This window comes from Guillardia theta (genome assembly GCF_000315625.1).
Source record: "Guillardia theta CCMP2712 unplaced genomic scaffold GUITHscaffold_44, whole genome shotgun sequence".
NCBI classification, from domain to species: Eukaryota; class Cryptophyceae; order Pyrenomonadales; family Geminigeraceae; genus Guillardia; species Guillardia theta.
Genome location: NW_005434630.1, coordinates 467,684 through 484,848, shown reverse-complemented (window position 1 = coordinate 484,848; position 17,165 = coordinate 467,684). Strand labels below are relative to the sequence as shown.

The following is a 17,165-nucleotide window of genomic DNA, read 5'->3' as shown; positions in this document are numbered from 1 at the left end:
TCATATTCCACTAACTTGTACTGTGGGTTGTTCACACCTACGGTCATTGGATTTACAAAGATGACATGTGGATTGTATGGTCGATACGTGTATCTCTACAGCGCATTTGTTCTGGTACATGTAAGGCGGTTCAACACTCCCAATTCTCTGAATATTTTCTTCTGGATTCCTCTCGAGGGCTCGCCTTAACATGAAAACATGGAGCGTAAGCCTTACTTGACTCCAGCTGCTCACAATGGGCCGCGATGGGCTCGTGATTGTGTGGTTTGACAGGGTTGTCATCTTTTCTCTTGTTTGATGTTGGCGTCAGCAGTACTTGTACCAAAGAAGTGAATCTTGAAAACTTTTGCGGTGCAAATGGGTTTCCGGATTGTGCGGAACAGACAAAGTGTTCGGTTACTGTTTCGATTCAGGATCAACTTTCCCTGTACGATTATTGAATGATCTTATCGCGGCAAATCAGGTAGATGACTTTACGTTGCAATGGTATTTCAGTGATGGTAATATTAGCATGGCTAATTCATTTCAAATCTATGTTGGCTAGAGTGCACAGGCTGATCGGTCATTGAATGTGGATTGTCACGGTCGGTACGTTTGGATAACCACCTCCATTGTAGTTGTTTCTATCAGGATGGGCACCCTGGAAGAGCCAGATGCCCTCGCAGGGGTGCATGGGGCAGAGGACGCCGTTCTCCGCGGCCTCGGTGTTGACCGCGTGGTTGGAGACGACGTCGTGGGCGGTGCGCTGGATGTCGTGGTGGAGGGTCTCGGCGGTGGGGGCGGCGACGTGGCTGCCCTCGGCTGAGTGCTCGTGGGTGTCGAGCTGGATGGGGATGTCGAGGCCGAAGGCGTCGGCGACGGCGTTGATGATCTTGCAGCGGGAGCGCTGCGACGCCTTCCGGAGCCAGTGGACCTCCTCGCTCTCATGGACCTCGGCGGCGGTGGCGCGGTCGCCGATGTCGAGGATCATGTTGTAGAAGTTGTGGGAGGCGTAGTTCAGGCCGCCGGAGCAGACGATGTAGAGCTTGTGCTCGCGGATGTCGTTGATGAAGCCGCGGGTGAAGCCGTGGGAGATGCCGACGAAGTCCGGGGGCTCGGGGGCCCAGTACTTGGAGTCGGCGTAGCGGCGGAAGTCGGAGAGGTAGGCGTCGCCCTCCTCGTGGGCGCCGTAGGCGTTGACCGGCATGCACTGGAAGGAGGCCTTGGCTTGCATGGACTCCTGCTGGATGGTTCGTAGGACGGCCTTCATCTTTTTCCGGCACCCTTCCAGGTCCGACAGCAGCTCGATGGCCTTGTGGTTGATGCCCTGCTCCCCGCTCTGGCGGTTGAGCCCCGGGGCCGGGAGGCACTCCGTCATGGTCGTGCCGAAGAACATCTTCCTGGAAACCGGGAGGACGTTGGCGCCGACGTGCGAGCCCGCGTTGAAGCGGAAGCGACAATACATAATATTGGTTGGAAAGATTCTTAAAAAAACAAGTACAAGACATGTGCCTGAGTAACATTATCCTCGTTTAAGTCACGATCGAACGTCAATGACTTGATATCAAAGCATATTCTTGCCTCCTTCTGGGATTTAACATCGATATTATTGATCACCATGTCATACAAATGTTGTAAATGTTCAATTTTGTCCTGCAAGGCACTCCCATGTTGATATTTATCAAAAATAGCCTTGAAGTTTTCCTTGATGAGGATTGTAGCCTTCCTGCAATACATCATCATGATCGCGATCTCCTCCATTTCACCCAATACCTCATTGGGATACAACCTCGGCAACGCCGATATTGGATTTTTACATACAAGCGATGCAAGGTCCCACTGCCCGCTGATCACCTCGAGTTTGACCATCACATCCCGCAACAGATCTATGAGAAGATCAATCTCAGTGATGATTTCCTTCTCATTATCCAGTTCAAGTCCTCTTATTTCACCCTCTATATCGTATAGCTTGTACCTGTTCATTTCAGACCAATGTTCTAAAGAGTCAGAATAAGCACCAATATGGTACTTCTTCTCACGCCGTGCATGCTCCCCATTCTCGTGCTGATAAGAGCGCTTGTACACCCGCTTCCCTTGCCATATCAAACTTATGATACGATCTATCTTCGAAACGATAGCTGCTTTGTTGGTCAGTTCCTTCGTCACCACATCCGACTTGAACCAATCCAGTCTTGATGATCCATAGCCGATTCCCTTTGTCGCTATAATCGTGACGTTTTACAACGTGAGAGCCTGCAACGCTATCGTCATCCACGTCCATTGGATCACGGAACCACGCAGACGGCCGGCTCACGCGCACGCGCACGACCTCCATGTGCCCTTCACGCGTTTTCCAATGTATAGTTACAAATATATCGATTTAAATACAATTCGTTTGGAAGCTACGTGTCAGGTCGATCACATCATCGCTTAGTCTGCAATGTTTCCGCTTCTGCCTTCCATATCTTTCTTGCTCCGAGTAACGCTTTTCCTCCATATCTTACAAGTACATAATATGGAACATTCGCTGTAGATAATGTAGTCAAATTCAAGGTCGTATCAAGAAGTTCATAGGTAGCTAGGTAGGGAATATACCCTGCCAAAGATGTAAACGGATGCCTCCATGAATAAGTGTTTGACCAGACTGGAATATCGTGCGATCTTGATTTGCAAATTTCGTTATTCGATAATCCGCACATCAATCCCCAGTTGTACATTGTTCCGTTAGATGAATATGTATCTTTAGAACACGGTGGTGTATCCAATTGAACTTTGTAGCATTCACGTGGGTCCGTCCGCCCGTTGAACAGCGTGGTGGTCCCGGCGGGGCAGGGGCTGCACCCGCCGAAGAATGCGATCTCTGCTATTTCTAACCATGCGCCTGCAGCGTATGAGTACGGTGGATTTGCGTCAATCCATCCATACATCGCGCTGACATCGCAATTCACAGTAGCAACGGTGTAACCGTCCTTGAAGTAAGTCCCATACCTGCGAGTACCACATCTTTCATTAAGCGTTGGTTCCATCGATATATTTCCAAGCCAGATTTCACCACTTGCCCACATAGGATAGTCCGTTCTAGGCCACCATCGAACATTTGTAATGGTAACGATATCTGAAAAATTTACTCGCAACCAAACTTTAGAACCACTAGCCATAAATAAATGTTGTCCATAGGTAGCTGTGAGTGAACGATCTAAACCTCCAAAAGGACTTTGCGAAGTATTACCATACCATGCCTGAGGACAACGACCATTGCAACGTTGATCTTGAGCTTCCTGAAACCCCGTGGATGAATAAAATCCAACTGGACACCAGGGATGCACAAAATCCATGTAAACGCATTGAGACTGATTTGTTGCGAGGGATTGATTCGTCTGAAACCCATCCTGACACCTCTGACAATCCTTCAACAAGTAAAAACACACGGCCTCGTGATTCGTGCGGTAACGGAGGATGACGACACCTGGTTGACCGTCATCACCTGCGGGTCCAATCACATACGACCCGGTACCTCCGCACCCCCGCCCCCACCACCATAGTTGGAACTCCCCGATCCATCTTCCCCGCCATCCCGTTTTGACCAGCCTGCGTACAAGTGGCTCCGCCACTACCACCTCCAGCATAGACATCCGATGACCCTGTGATACTCACAGCCAGTCCTGGACCACCATTTCCACCTTGATTGCTACTCGCTCGAGTTCCAACTCCGCCTGCACTTCCGCCTCCGCCTCCCGCACTAGCACAAGAACTCTCGAAAGCAGCTCCCCCACTGTTTCCCTGACCCGAATTTCCATTACCAGCAGTTTCAAATCCTAAATTCGATCCTCCTCCACCACTGCCACCATTAGCTCCTGAAGATACCTCCCGTGTTCCTCCGTACCCTCCACCCACTGCAATGTCTCCATTGAAAGACGATTGCTGACCTGACGACGCTTGGCTGTAAGCATCATTTATCCGTGATCCAGATCCCCCAGCACCAACAACTACAGCTTACGTTCCTTTCTTGACCAAAACACCAGTTTTGTAGATTAATCCACCAGCTCCTCCACCTCCACCTCCATTTGCCCCACCACCACCACCTCCCCCGATGATAAGGTAATCAATCACGGTATCTTGGGGAAATGTAACGGAATAGTTGGTTCTCGTACCATTCACATGCGTAAACGTGAGGTATGAATAGCTGCTATCGATCACCGTAGGCGCCACACTTGGACTTGTGCTGATTGTGGCGTAGGTCATGGAGAAGTAGCTCGGATCGAACAAGGTAGCCGAGTTATCGGCGAGGTAGTCCGCCTCGTTGGTATAGAACTTGACATGAATATTCGGCGTGTTCCTGTCCGCGATCCAGCGATACAGAAACTGCTGGGACATGCTCCAGTCCGGATCAACAGGGAGTATACGCTTATAGAACGTGAGCCAGTGTGCCAAGTCGCAATCATAACAGACCCAGACGATCGTCCCGTACTTGTCACTTGCAACCAACTGCCGGAATGCGTCGTCGAAGGTGGTGAGAGGGGAGCTGACCGCGGCATTGAGGTTCGCCACCCCTGGGAAATTGGCACTCGCCACCAACTCCGGGTAGAACGCGAAGAGGGCATTCGGGTTGTAGGACTGCGAGAGGCAGCCGGTGGGGTAGTAGAGGGGAAGGTAGTGCTGCTCGACGTCGAATTGGGTGAAGGGGTAGTTGTATATACGGAAATCATCGATTGAACCATCTGTCTTTCCATTTGCTCTGTTCGCTTTTGCAATGTACCATTGACGAGATGATACTGTAGTTACTGAACTGAGTAGACCTTGCTGACAAGCATTACAGACCAGCAAACCGTCTATCCATATCGAAATCTTGTTTTGATCCGTCGACCCATCATTGGGATTTATGGATAATGCAATGTGGTGCCAGTATTGCGGAATCCAGTCATACGAGATGTTAATCGGGGTAGCGCCATCAAGCACAGCGAAAGTTAATGGCGCAGTTGCTGCCCCGTTGGGGTATATTGCTAAGCTCTCATTGTTTGGTCCTCCACCAAAATCGATGAACCTTGCATACATGGAAGAGAATGTAGTCATATAGCCCCAAAAAGCCACTGTTAAACCTGTGCTTTGTTGAATGATCCCGAAATCAATCTTATTGGGCATTGTCATGTACTGCTCTGTATCAGCCGCGCTAAACTTTGCCGCCCCATCTCCCCTCCTCCCTGGGCCTTGCGTTGCTCCGTAGTTGGTTGCATTATACCCATTCCCAGAGCTGTCATACCCGAGGTTGTTTGGGTCCTCGAACTGGTAGCTGACGAGGGGGGCGTACGGGACGCACTGACTGAGCGAAGTCGCCCCGACAGACCTCGTGGTAGTCAAGTGGGGGCAGCGGAGGCATGTGCGAATGCCAGTTCCATCATCGTAATAGCCATGTATACACACGCACTGACTTAATGAGGTGGAACCAAAGGATGAAGATGTCAATGCAGGGCATTGCAAGCAGGTTGAAGTGCCAGATCCATCATCGTAATACCCAGCCAGGCATGCACACTGTGAAAGCGATGAGCCCATGGCAACTGTAGTATAGTTACCAGGACAAGCCGAGCATCCAAATATCGGCGCAATGCTGGCCGACTCCAACGTTTTGAGAGACTTTCCTGTGTCCAGGTAATGCATCATCGCATACATCACATTGTCCATCTCGTCGGATGTTAACGTCTGATCCCATATGTAAACCTGTGACATTTTGAAATCACTTACTTCCTGGGGATATACACCAGTGTTAATGACTAGTTGTGTGTTTCCCGATCCACCGTCTGCAGTGCCTACATCATAAATCACATAGCCAGAACTAATCTCTGCAGCTTTGATGTTCTTCGGATGTATAGCATTATTCTGTCCACAAAATATCATCCAATGATCATGAGTGCTGAAAAGTGAAGCATTAAACTCTGTCATCCACCCATTATAATGTGCAACCCCATTTTTGATGTATTTGGTACTAGTGTCATCGTATATGGAATATCCATTTCCGGGTTCTTCAAACCACCACCCATGTAGCCAATTGATAGTGTTGCCTTGAAAGATTCGACCGTATGTCCCATTTGCAATATGCCGCGCAATTGTACATATCGTAAATATGCTTGGAATGCTTCCCAAAGGGAAAGTTACCTTAGTTGACGTATCACCTTGAACAAAGGCCACATTGGAATTTGAGGGTCGAGTCACTTTCTAATACGCCCGCCCACCAACGAAGCATCAAATTCGCTCCCGTTACTCCCGTTAGTTCAATCCCCTGATTGAAGGCTTTGCCTTCCGACTTGCTCGGTCCTTCCTCCTCGCTCTACCTTGCGCGCTACCCATCCCTCGCTCTACCTTGCGCTCTACCCATCCCTCGCTCTACCTTGCGCTCTACCCATCCCTCGCTCTACCCTGCGCTCTACCCATCCCTCGCTCTACCCTAAACTCTACCTGTTTCGCCTGGGCACGTCGCGTGCTTAACACATATCAGTTGTATTCAGAGTGTTAGTGCTGGGGAACTGCAAGTGTCGGGGATGATGTTGGGGCGGAGGACCTTTATCTTCGTCTTGGCGTGCATACTGCTAATGAGGCATGTGAAGGCTGATGCCGGTTTCTACACCACTTACTGTCCAGTTGGAACTTACTCTTCTACCGGAAATACTACCTACATTTATGCATATCAGCGCCTGGCTAAAATTATGGCCGAGCACCAGGCGAACCAGAACCTCGAGCTCAACCTCGAGTACTTCTCCTTCGACGAGCCCTTCATGAAGAACCTCGAGGCCATGCAGTGGAACAGGGACAACGGCGTGGTCGAGCTCATGCCCATCAAGCAACCGGTGGTCAAGGTCCATGGGCTCTGTCTTACGGATATCAGGCCAGCCCTTGAACCCTATCATGGGATCTTCTCTGGTGTATTCATCACGAGGAATATTGTATTTGTCTAGGATGAAATTGATGTAGCTTGCAATGATATCATGAACCTTGATGATCTGTTTCTGTAATTTATGTTTCTTAAGCATGACGAGGAGCGACGTCTGCTTGCAGGGCTCCAGCAGGGCGGCGCACGTCTCCTGCTCGTCGCGCGAGAGCGGGTACAGCTCGAAGGAGCGGTTGATCCGCGCCTCCGCCGTGCTCTGGTTCTCCATCTCCGCGATCCGCTCCCTCGCCCGGTCCCGCGCGAGCTGCTTCTCCCGCTGCGCCTGCTCGGCGTCCCGCTCCATCGCCTTTGACCGGGGACTGCCCGGCTTTCGTTAAAAGAATCGGCCGGGGTCGGCGATAGAACACGCTGGTTATTTGAGCCGGGCGGCTCTGGTACGCGGTAACGATGCTCGTAGCTCCATGGTGATCCGCCAGATATCAGAGAAACCGCAAAGCGTCAGCATGAAGGAGACCATCCGTACCTGCAGTGAAGGGAACAAAGGCTTCTCCCCAGCTTCTCCCCAGCTTCTCCCTATGGAGTGGACGACCAAGACCCTCATACAACACATGACCCTTCGTGTAGTACTACGCCAGGTACTACGCCCGGTAACCCCTCTAGTAACGGGCAGGTTTGAAGAGCGATGAGGGCAGGACAAGATCGTGAGCACTGGGAGGAAGATGATGAGCTGGAGCAGGAAGTAGAGCGATCTCGACATGACCTAGGTCAAGGTGGTAAGAAACGAGGAGTTGTGGTTCATAGTGATGACCTGGTTCTGGGACGGAAGTTCGACTTGCAAAAGGAGGCAAGGGCGCTTGGACTCATTGAGACATTACCAGGCCGTTATGTTCTCCGATGGTCCACGGATCGCAAATTCTTTGTGTTCAGTCTTGCTTCTGGTCAGCACTTGTGGGAGAATACTCAGCCAGTATGTGCTGAAGATGTCAAGGAGATCGTTGAAGCAATGAGTGCATTTGGTCAATCTATTCATATCAACACTGGAGTGCACGGAACTGCTGATGGAGAGCTGGAAACAGCAGGAGATAATACAATTGAGTTTTCTTTGAAGACTTTCAGACCATAAAACAGCTGGAAGAGAAGGCTAAAGTCTCTATTCACATGGTCACATCTCAAAGTCCTCCTTTCATGCCTCACAAGGCTAATATGATCATCAATGCCTGGTGCCACAGTCATAGGTACGGCTTTGCAGACAAAGTGGATCTAGAATCGGGTAAGGTTGTCGAGTGGACATACGGTAGCATACCAAAAAACCTCCGTGAAATCATCAAGCACACACTTGGTGATTTTTCGGAGAGCGTAGACGAAGCGGTCGATTGCTTTATTGAGACTGACTGCACAGATTCGGATCCTGAGTTCAGGCAAGCACCAGGTGTGCCATCTTCAAAGCTTCTGCATAGTTTCATGCACGATAAAAGGAAGCGTGTCCTGCTGCTTCTCGGACAGGCCGGATCAGGCAAGTCAACCATCGGCATGAAGTGGGTAATAGAGATGGGAGAAGCATGGCATGCAGACAAAGCTTACCCAGTGTATCTATATCTTCCGAGATGCAAAAGTGTAAAGGAATACATGAAGGATGCTGTGGGGCCTGAGAAATCGCCAGTCAATGATCAGGCGTGGAGAGATTTCCTTCGCCGTCACTCGTTTTTCGTCGTAATGGATGCTTATGATGAGATGGGGACGACAGAGAATGTTGTCGACAAGCTATTCAAGGAGCTTGCAGTCAGCAAAGGCATCAAGGTTATCGTTACTTGTAGGAGTGGCTACCTGAAAATGGAAGGAAAGGCAGACCCGCTCTTTTGGCCGCATGGGCTTGGGGGAAGGGAAGCCCTTCAAGTCGCTTGGGTTTGTCCACTGAGCTGGAACGCGAAGGATCAAATCAGCCGATACATCGAAGACCAAGTAATGAAGCGATCTCACAAGGGATTGAGCATGGAGCAATTTGAAGAGGCATTAAAATCAAATCCCGAGCTCAAAAGCATTATAAGCACACCCTACTCGTTGAAGGTGATGCTTACTGTGCTTCCTGGACTATTTTACAAACGAATGAACAAGCCAAAATCCATGATTACACGACACAGCATGTACAAGGAGTACGCCAAGGAGTGGTATAGAAGAGAGTGGGACAAATTGAAGCAAAATCATAAGCTTGCAGAGTTGGCGCAGCAGGCCGAGGTTGATGATGGAAATTACATTCGCTGGTACTCAAGAGCTGCTCAACAGCTCTGTCTTCACATGCTCAGGCAACGTAACATCATCATACGACACAAGTCAGGGGGGATCTTCCTATCAGAACCTCCTTTCAACCTGTCGATGAGGCAAGGCCACGTGGAGAAGGAGTTGGGATACTGGCTGCTCAGAGGCTGCCTGACACGACTCAAGACAAACAAGCTTGGAGATATTCTGGAGGTCAGCTTCGTGCATGACACTGTGCGGAGTTTCTCCTTGCCGAGAATACCTTTGAGGAGCTTCGCGCTGGTGTGGGCGAGGAAAACGATATCGTGCCAGAGGGTCTGACTGTCTACAACCTGCGAGACGAAATAGAGTCAATCAAAGAGCACGCAATGGTGCTGCGAAGCAAACCCAAGTACATAGAACGACTATTTGACGTGATCAGAGCCTCGCGGCACTGCGAGCTTGAGACAATTGCAAGAGCCTCAGCCAATGCGGCTACGATCTTGGTGGCCGCGAGCGTGCCTTTCTCAGGCTTGGACCTTCATGGAGTGAGACTTGCAGGCGCAATCTTGAGCAACGGAATCTTTCACCGGACCAACCTGAAGGGAGCAGATCTGTCGGGTGTAGACGCAAGTCACGGATACTTTGTGGAATCCATGCTTGAAGGAGCTCGTCTAGATGGTGCTTTCTTTGGAGAAATGCCAGTTGTAAACCTCATGGGTCAGGATGTACAACACGGGGTATTCGATCTTGAAGGAAAACAATTAGCGACCAAATCAAGTAATGGATCCATATTTGTGTGGGATGTAAAATCAGGAATTTGCAATGTGCAGCTCGAATCCTGGTTTGATGAAGATATTGAGAAAATGAAATGGAAGGCTGATGGCAAGAGCTTGGCATGTGTGTCGAGCAAGGGCTCAATCAAAGTATGGGATATCGAAACAGAAGAATGTTATTTTGAAGTAAAAGGAAACAACGGAGCGATCCGAGATATGAATTTCAGAGCTGACGGAAACATCACATGGTCAACAAATTGCGTAAAGTGCTATCTACATACGGTAGATCTCATGACAAAAGGGTGTACTAAAAGAACAGACATATCGATTCCCATTCATTATGATCGAAAATTGTCACCAAGAGAGCAGCAGATCGCGACCTGGTCTCGGACTGAGCAAAAACATCAAATCACGGTGTGGGAGGTAGAGACGGGGAGGTGTCAGGTGCTGGAGGCTGAAGGAGATACAGTCAGCAACGTGAGCTGGAGTCCGGACGGGAGGAGGATCGCTGCAAGGTCATCAGGCGACGGGCGAAGATACGGGTGTGGGAGGTAGAGACGGGGAGGTGTCAGGTGCTGGAGGCTGAAGGAGATACAGTCAGCGACGTGAGCTGGAGTCCGGACGGGAGGAGGATCGCGGCCTGGTCATATTCAAGGAAGATACGGGTGTGGGAGGTAGAGACGGGGAGGTGTCAAGTGGTGGTGGGACATGGATTTCAGGTTGATCGAATCATTTGGAGTCGAGAAGGAAGGACATTCGTTACGGTTCATTCGAATCCCAAGAAGATGCTGCGAGTCTGGGACCTTGCACTGGAGGAATGCTTAAGATCGATTCAACATTCCTCGGATATCATGAGCATCTCAAAACAAGGGGAAGGTCTGTGTATTTCGCTGAATGATGATGGTGTGCTTCGTTTCTTGAGCAAACGTGGGGTCATAAATTTTTACCGATGTACGAGAAACCACGTAACACTGAATTCTCTTACAAAAATGTTTTCTTCGAAAAGATGACTTGGGAGAAATCAAAAACAAAATTTGCAACTTACTCGGACTCAGACCCGGACGGGAGGATATTGATCTGGGATGTAGTGACTGGGAGGAATCAGGAGCTTCTCAGCTATTTGGAAGGGGCAAAGGTTGCTAGCTGGAGTCCAGACGGGAAGAGGCTTGCTGTCTGGTCAAAATCTGAGTCTGATTCTGACTCTTGGCTAGACAGTGACGAGGACTCAGACATGTTTGATTCAGATTCAGACCTTTGGAGTGAATCAGAATCAGAAAATGAAGACTCATCAGATTATGAAACCGTTCAGTTACAGATATGGGAAGTAGAAACAGGAAGTTGCAGCAGGGTGCTGCAGGAATTTGAAGGAGAGATCGCGGACGTGAAATGGAGTCAAGATGGTAAGAAGATAGTAACTCAAATTCAAACTGATGTCGAAGAATCAATGGAAATAGCTGACAGTGGGTACGAAGTGACTTTCACAGTGCAAAAAAAAAAACGGGCATGGACAGGCTGGGAGGTAGAGACGGGGAGGTGTCAGGTGCTGGAGGCTGAAGGAGATACAGTCAGCGACGTGAGCTGGAGTCCGGACGGGAGGAGGATCGCGGCCTGGTCATCAGGCGACGGGGGCAAGATACGGGTGTGGGAAGAGACGGGGAGATGTCAGGTGCTGGAGGCTGAAGGAGATACAGTCAGCGACGTGGGCTGGAGTAGTGTTTGCTGCAGTCCGCCGGACGGGAGGAGGATCGCGGCCTGGTCATCAGGCGACGGGCAGAAGATATGGGTGTGGGAGGTAGAGACGGGGAGGTGTCAGGTGCTGGAGGCTGAAGGAGATACAGTCAGCAACGTGAGCTGGAGTCCGGACGGGAGGAGGATCGCTGCAAGGTCATCAGGCGACGGGCAGAAGATACGGGTGTGGGAGGTAGAGACGGGGAGGTGTCAGGTGCTGGAGGCTGAAGGAGATGAACTCAGCGACATGAGCTGGCACTGGAGCCCGGACGGGAGGAGGATCGCTGCAAGGTCCTATTTATACAACAAGAAGATATGGGTGTGGGAGGTAGAGCTTCGGACGGGGAGGTGTCAGGTGCTGGAGGCTGAAGGAGATACAGTCAGCGACGTGAGCTGGAGTCCGGACGGGAGGAGGATCGCTGCAAGGTCATCAGGCGACGGAGGCAAGATACGGGTGTGGGAAGAGACGGGGAGGTGTCAGGTGCTGGAGGCTGAAGGAGATACAGTCAGCGACGTGAGCTGGAGTCCGGACGGGAGGAGGATCGCGGCCTGGTCAACAGGATACAACAAGAAGATACGGGTGTGGGAGGTAGAGACGGGGAGGTGTCAGGCTCTTTTTGGGCATAAAGGAATCGTCAGTGATGTGAGCTGGGGGCGGCATGCAGATGTTTTGTTTTCTTTTTCTCGTGATGATCATTGTTTCAAGTGCTGGTCGCGTTTAAGTGACGGATGCTTTCTTCTCTCAGTTGATCTCAATTGTTTCGGCAACGAACTAATGTTTCGAGATGCCACGATCGATCAGAGTATTCCATGTTCAATTAAGGAAATGCTGGAGGATATGGGCGCAAAGAGTCTTTGAGACTGCGTCATTTCGGAGTAGGCGACGAGCTGTTCGACTCGCAGTAGTATCCTGCCGCGGACATACCGTCGGCGTGATGGTCCCTGGCTGTACGCATGCTTTCCCGCTCGGGCACCCCTGGCAAGCGGCCAGCCCTGGTGAAGGCCCGTATGTCCCGGGGCTGCAAGGATGTGCAACGCTGGTTCCAGAAGGGCAGTAGGACCCCGACGGACATAGGACAGCACCTTGCAGGCGCTCTGGCCTACTTGATCTTGGTAGTAACCTGCATTGCATGGTTTGGGATAAAACCGACCTGCGGGACATTCACTGCCAATCGGACAGTCATTTTTACGTGGATTAATCGTTCATGATGGACAGTAGAATCCCTCTGGACAAGTTTGTGGTATGCTGGTGTTCTCTGTAGGCAGAAGTATCGTGCCGAGCAGCTTTGGCAATCATTTGCAGTTTCACTCAGTACAATACAACCCCAGAGAATGTTCCTGGTGGACAACTGATTGGTTGCACAGTTCCAACCGGACAAGGTGGGCAAGGACCGAAACCTGAAGTTGTTCCGTTCGGCCGTGCTTCGAGTCCTCCCGATAATGAGCAATAGTAACCAGCGTCACAGCCACCCGAGACAGCTGCAAGGCCATCCATGTTACAATACGATCCAGCCAAGGACGCGGCGGGTACGTCGGCTTGCACGGTATGTAGAGTAGGGTACTACAGCGACGCGGCGGGTACGTCGGCTTGCACAGCATGTGGAGTAGGGTACTACAGCGACGCGGCGGGTACGTCGACTTGTGCATTTTTTCCCTTGGAGCAGTACAATCGAAACATGGCAGGGATATATTTCACTGAAAAGAATGTTTCAACCTGAATCAAGCAGCGCTGCTGGGATAACTGGGACTGGAAGGTGTTTGTGGGCATATTGGAATTGTACTAGTGTCGTCCGAAGACAACATCGAAATTTGTGGCATGGGGCTTGTGGCGAGTTGGTGGATCAGGCACGTTGAAGGAGCTAGAGCGCGGATTGCTGATGGATGAGCTTGACTAGGTTGAAGGGGGCAAAGACGCTATATACTTTGTTACTTCTTCTTCCAGTGACACTTCGACATCTGATTTCCAGTTTCATACACAAGACAGGATGTGTTTATTCACTTGAAGGTGTGGCTGCAGCAGTGTGATGTCTATCACGTGAATTGAAAACTAAAATGTAAAGATTGTCCTTCGAGTGCTACAAAACTGTCTCCAACCCGTGTTTCTGTTCTTCAATACATTCCTCTTAAGCAAGTAGAGACGAGAACGCTACTGTTGTCATTGCCTCATAAAACTCCAGGGAAGCTGCATTGTAGCGGTTCCTGACCAGATCGCCTTGGTAGCGCTCGGACTGTCGGAACCAGACAAAGCAAGAGAACATCTCGTCGAATAAGACCTCATCACTTCTGATGAGTTGGTTATGAAACCATATCTTGACACACTCATCGCATAGCCCAATGGCAACGCTTGCCCGCTGGGATCACCATTCAATCTCTGCTATGGCTGCTGCCATCAGAATGTCCGATCGCTCGTCTTCGTCTGCCATCTCCCACTCCCGCATGCTCCTCATCTCTGCCTGCGTGATGGCCGACCGGAGCAGGGCGGTGGAGTACTTGGGCATCTCTCCTGATCGAACCTGGAAGATGACCGGGAACTGACCTTGGGGAATCTCGTCCACGTTACGGTCCTCAGATCTCTGCGATCCGTTCACTTCCAACACGTGCAGACCGATGCCATGCGATACACACGCCTCGTGCAACGGCCAATCCACACCGGCATCCTGCCAGCGGTGCAGCATGTGGGCGTATACTATCCGCACGTTGCTGCTAGCATCCAGAATTCTCCGCCAACAACTTGCTAACACCTTGGTCAGATAGACATTGTAAACAAGATCCGACCTGCGAAATGAGGCATCAGTGTTTCTCTGTGCTCTAGGCAAATCATCGGTTACCCTATCACCATGGTGAACTTATTGAACTCTTCGTCAGGCCATGGCGCCGCCCAGTCAAGTTCGCGAGCTTCGACGTTGGGGAGTGAATTTTCAGACAAGCTTTCAATGAGTGCATGCATGTAGTCTGGATGGTCTGTGCAGACTTGGTGTGATTCAGGGAAAACGCGTCCCAGCTGTAGACCCAACCAACCCGTGCCTGATCCTAACTCGAGCACCGCCTTTCCATACATGTCATGAGATCGCAGGTAGGAGAAAAGTGCATGTGCGGCTGGCCAGACTGTCCCAGAACAGTGAAGGTCGTTCCTGGTACCTAGCACTATGTTGCTTGTGCCGTCAACGACAGGTTTGCCCTCCCTACTGCATGTCGTCGCTGATCCGTCTCCCAGCATGTGCATCGAGCTATATGGGATCTAGCAAGTGCACTTGGTGAACTCGAGGAGCGCACATGAATTCCACCATGCCCTTCTAATGACTACCCCACCTATAGAGTTGCAGTCAGCATTATTTTCATGTGTACCCCTCATATGTTATATTTCTGGAGGGAATAAAGGCGGGTGTGTGATGTACCCTACCCTCCCATTACTGGACCCCACCCCCACCCTTGCCCCTACTAGTTGGTGTCGTGGTGCTGCCTCGCGCAATAAAGAACTGCAGAAGGAACCCTGGAAGGAACCAGAAGGAATCTGAGAAGGAACTCAGAAAGGATGTGGGGGGATGAGGGGTAGAAGTTTTTAAAAATGAATTTATAGAGGTGGGGCCGCTGACAGAAAGATCTAAAGATGTTTCTAAAACATTGTATAAATACAAATTTAGAAATCTTCAAAAGAAAACCTTTTAAATTATTCGTGTGTTGTTGTTATATCTATATATATAATCGGAAAATGAAAGTTTTCAATTTCAAAAGAGCAGAAAAAGACTTTGTTTCGAATGCAACCGCCACAAAGATGGGCACATGTAAATGTAACAATGATGATATAAACATTTGATACATCCTCGGAAATATTTGTTTTGAAGTTTCAATTGAGACGATGATAGAGCATCGACTTCAAATGTTTTGAAAATTATAACTATTTTTCCTCTTTTAAAATTTGGAGCAAAGTGACGATTCTTGTACCCGAAGTCCCCACCCCCCCTCTCTATCGCACCCCAAGGTTTGAGTACCCACCCCATACAAATCGAGCTAGTCTGCAAACACACCCCTCTATGGACTATCATTGAATTAGACTTACACCCTTCCTTGTTCCCTTCTTCACACTTACTACCCCTAGCCAAAGGCTACCCTACCCTGCAGAAGTTGCTCCCTGTGTGGGGTTATAAAAGCGATGGCCTGACCTTCGCCTACCAAGTTCAACCTTCTCCTCCCACCTCCCTGGTTTCCTTCGTTACGAGGTTCCATCCCTCCCTCCTATCTTTTTCGATCTTCTTACAAGCCCTCTGAGTCTTCTGCAAGACCCAAACCCATCCCGATCGTCTACCCTTCGTGTTCTTGATTTTCGTTTGATTTGATCGCATCGACATGCCTGCCAAGCTTCTGCAGAACCTTCCTCGTGTCATCTCTAAGATCCTCAAGGAGCAGTCCAAGCAAAGTCAGTTCCTCCGTGAAAAGTTTGCTGTCGCAAGCAAGCAGACCAATCACAACAAAGTGAGTCACCATGCCAAGCTCACCAAGCCATGGAGCAAGCGAAATCCTGAAGTATACGACAAGCACCACAATATGGACTTCGAATACAATTGATGAAGTGGAGCAATGTTATGATGTAGAGTTACCTCTTTTCTTCTCTGTACATAAACAAGAGTGAAATCACATTCTCACAGCAGTCCATATATCCCAAGATCCTCCAACGCTTTTTTCTTTTGATCCAATAGTTGTCCCTTGTCTGTAACAAGCTCGACATGTCCGCTCCTATAGCCGCACAGCAAGTAGTTGTTGCATGGGCTGAGCACGATGAAGTCAACGCGCCCTGAGCACACGTCATCAGCTTTCCGTCTAGTCAGATCTGTCGTGATTGAAGACCTGTGCTGTTGGTAGGGGAGAGAGTTTGTAGCTCGGAGAGGAAGGGAACCTCGAGGATCCTTATATTTCCTGTCGATTCACCTACAAACAACTATCAGACTGAAAGATCGACCCGCTTGCTTTGTGGAGGAAGGGGAGGGAAGGCCAGGTTGTTGCGGACGATCATGAGTAGGAGGAAGCCAGGGGATTGAACTCACCGGCAAACACATAGTTCCCGCAGGAGGAGGCAGTAAGGCAAGTCATGACTGAGGAGCCGAAGGAGAAACTTGCAATCTCGTCTCCTGCCAGTGCATACGCACGCAACAAGTTGTCTTGGCGCGAGTACGCCAGCAGGAGTCCGTTCTCTATGATCCTCACAACCTGAAGGAAGAAGAACGGGGAGTCAGAGGAGAGATTTCTGCTTCCCGAGCTCTCACACCTCCATCCTCAACTTGCTCGGGCACCGGATGGTCTTCACATGCTCTGACGTTGACATCCTGTGTACAGTGATCCTTCCTGCGATGAACATCAACGGCTATTGAGGGGGGAAACCAGAATCATCGATCCGTACCATCGGCGGATCCGTCGACGAGGAGGTCGATGGGCATGCAGACTGAGAGGCAGATGACGGGTGAAACATGAGAGTTGAGCACAGCAACGGGCAGGCAAGGAAGTGGAGCGTTGCTCAGTCTGACCTGCCGATCAAGCAGAGTCTAGAAAAACTTATTGTTAGCTCGGGACAAGAGGGGCAA

General features: G+C 50.1%; 8 protein-coding genes across 8 annotated transcripts; 4 read left to right on the top strand and 4 right to left on the bottom strand.

The window, feature by feature from the left end:
* Positions 1-562: 562 nt before the first annotated feature.
* Positions 563-1,444, bottom strand: GUITHDRAFT_110304 (hypothetical protein; the record flags this gene model as incomplete). The annotated part of the gene is made up of 1 exon (XM_005830776.1): positions 563-1,444. One exon carries the CDS (start codon positions 1,442-1,444, stop codon positions 563-565), a length of 882 nt encoding a protein of 293 aa, XP_005830833.1.
* Positions 1,445-3,629: 2,185 nt separating this feature from the next.
* Positions 3,630-5,700, bottom strand: GUITHDRAFT_110303 (hypothetical protein; the record flags this gene model as incomplete). Its single annotated transcript, XM_005830775.1, has 4 exons — positions 3,630-3,718; positions 3,765-3,817; positions 3,863-3,919; positions 3,977-5,700. The coding sequence occupies 4 exons, from the start codon at positions 5,698-5,700 to the stop codon at positions 3,630-3,632; spliced, it is 1,923 nt and encodes a 640-aa protein (XP_005830832.1).
* An 860-nt stretch (positions 5,701-6,560) lies between these two features.
* On the top strand, positions 6,561-6,923 carry GUITHDRAFT_110302 (hypothetical protein; the record flags this gene model as incomplete). Its single annotated transcript, XM_005830774.1, has 1 exon — positions 6,561-6,923. One exon carries the CDS (start codon positions 6,561-6,563, stop codon positions 6,921-6,923), a length of 363 nt encoding a protein of 120 aa, XP_005830831.1.
* A 1,091-nt stretch (positions 6,924-8,014) lies between these two features.
* GUITHDRAFT_110301 (hypothetical protein) lies at positions 8,015-9,430 on the top strand (the record flags this gene model as incomplete). Its single annotated transcript, XM_005830773.1, has 1 exon — positions 8,015-9,430. One exon carries the CDS (start codon positions 8,015-8,017, stop codon positions 9,428-9,430), a length of 1,416 nt encoding a protein of 471 aa, XP_005830830.1.
* A 1,027-nt stretch (positions 9,431-10,457) lies between these two features.
* GUITHDRAFT_72817 (hypothetical protein) lies at positions 10,458-12,451 on the top strand (the record flags this gene model as incomplete). Its single annotated transcript, XM_005830772.1, has 2 exons — positions 10,458-10,562; positions 11,405-12,451. Coding segments are annotated over 2 exons (1,152 nt in total), but the record flags the coding sequence as incomplete, so codon positions are not given.
* Positions 12,452-12,505: 54 nt separating this feature from the next.
* Positions 12,506-13,105, bottom strand: GUITHDRAFT_60594 (hypothetical protein; the record flags this gene model as incomplete). The annotated part of the gene is made up of 2 exons (XM_005830771.1): positions 12,506-12,675; positions 12,991-13,105. Coding segments are annotated over 2 exons (285 nt in total), but the record flags the coding sequence as incomplete, so codon positions are not given.
* An 844-nt stretch (positions 13,106-13,949) lies between these two features.
* GUITHDRAFT_140277 (hypothetical protein) lies at positions 13,950-14,815 on the bottom strand (the record flags this gene model as incomplete). Its single annotated transcript, XM_005830770.1, has 3 exons — positions 13,950-14,249; positions 14,334-14,367; positions 14,421-14,815. 3 exons carry the CDS (start codon positions 14,813-14,815, stop codon positions 13,950-13,952), a joined length of 729 nt encoding a protein of 242 aa, XP_005830827.1.
* Positions 14,816-15,936: 1,121 nt separating this feature from the next.
* On the top strand, positions 15,937-16,155 carry GUITHDRAFT_110298 (hypothetical protein; the record flags this gene model as incomplete). The annotated part of the gene is made up of 1 exon (XM_005830769.1): positions 15,937-16,155. One exon carries the CDS (start codon positions 15,937-15,939, stop codon positions 16,153-16,155), a length of 219 nt encoding a protein of 72 aa, XP_005830826.1.
* Between the last annotated feature and the right edge of the window lie 1,010 nt (positions 16,156-17,165).